General features: G+C 49.0%; 1 protein-coding gene across 1 annotated transcript; it reads right to left on the bottom strand.

Annotated features, from left to right (window-relative positions):
• Window positions 1–353: 353 nt before the first annotated feature.
• On the bottom strand, window positions 354–701 carry LOC129642121 (39S ribosomal protein L53, mitochondrial-like). The gene has a single exon (XM_055566682.1). It carries the CDS (start codon window positions 699–701, stop codon window positions 354–356), a length of 348 nt encoding a protein of 115 aa, XP_055422657.1.
• Window positions 702–1,094: the final 393 nt, after the last annotated feature.

Genomic DNA, 1,094 nt, shown 5'->3' with positions numbered 1-1,094 from the left:
ACAAGTTCCACGAGGAATGAATTAAGAGTGGCACATGTTACAGAAATGGAAAGATGAGGACTGAGAAAACAGCATTTATAAGAGTAAGAGGTACCTTGAGTAGTGGAGGGAGAAGCCAAATTCAAAAGGGTTAAGCAGTAAGTGATGGTAAGAAACTGAAATAAATTCAAATTTGTCCACACCCCTCCTATCTTTCCTCATCCCAGAAACATTGGTTATGTTAGCAGTCACAGGCCTCTTTCCATTTTTTGGCGTTCCATGGCCCTCCAGATAGTGATGTGAGTAATTGAGTTCTTCTTAAGTAAGTGTCCTTAGCAGTCTTAGGTTAAAATCTTTTGGTTTCTTCTGTGCTGTCAGCGCCTGGTACTGGCGCTGGGCTTGTCCCTGCTCCCCTCCGCGCCCTTGGCCTGGATGTGGTGGGCATAGGCCGTGAGCATTTCCTGGGCGGTGTGGGCGGTGAGGTGCGCCCTGCGCATAATCAAACGATGCCCTTCTCCGAACAGCACGTCCACGCAAGGCTCGGAGCCGTTGTGCCTCACGTCTACAATCACAGAGCAGGTGAGGTTCGTGCAGCGAACTTTCTCATTGCTCACTGCCTGGTGGAAGGTCCTTGTCGATTTCACGTTCTTCTCTAAGGAACAGAACTGAACCTGAACCTGCTTGACCGAGTGGAGTACGAGCCGAGCCAAGGCCGCCGCCATGCTGACACCCACGCCGGCTCAGAGGGACTTTTCGAAGGAAGTGATATTGGAGATCTGCAGGGTGAGTAGAAATTTTCCAGGACCTTTCCAGGCAAAGATGGAAGGAAGAAAGACAGTTTCAAGCAGAGGGACCACTCGATATAGAATCCTTAAGGAGAATATTGTGTGTTCAAAAGTATGGCTGGGGTGTGAAATCTAAGGTGGGGGGTGATAGATGTGGCCAGAAAGAGAGGCAGGGCTCTGTCATGTAGATTTCGTTCTGTGGGCAATGGGGGTTCGCTGAAGTTTGTGAAGGCAGAGGAGTGACGCTGTCAGATTGTGCTTTAGTAAAGTCACTTAGGTGACTGTGTACAGTGGATTTTGACAATAAGCTCAAATTCTTCTGTGTGGGGC

Source organism: Bubalus kerabau, chromosome 1 (genome assembly GCF_029407905.1).
Source record: "Bubalus kerabau isolate K-KA32 ecotype Philippines breed swamp buffalo chromosome 1, PCC_UOA_SB_1v2, whole genome shotgun sequence".
NCBI lineage: Eukaryota > Metazoa > Chordata > Mammalia > Artiodactyla > Bovidae > Bubalus > Bubalus kerabau.
This window is presented reverse-complemented; position numbering and strand designations above follow the sequence as displayed.

Coding starts and splice junctions, on each gene's coding strand:
- LOC129642121 (XM_055566682.1), bottom strand. CDS start 701: ATGGCGGCGGCCTTGGCTCGGCTCGTACTCCACTCGGTCAAGCAGGTT.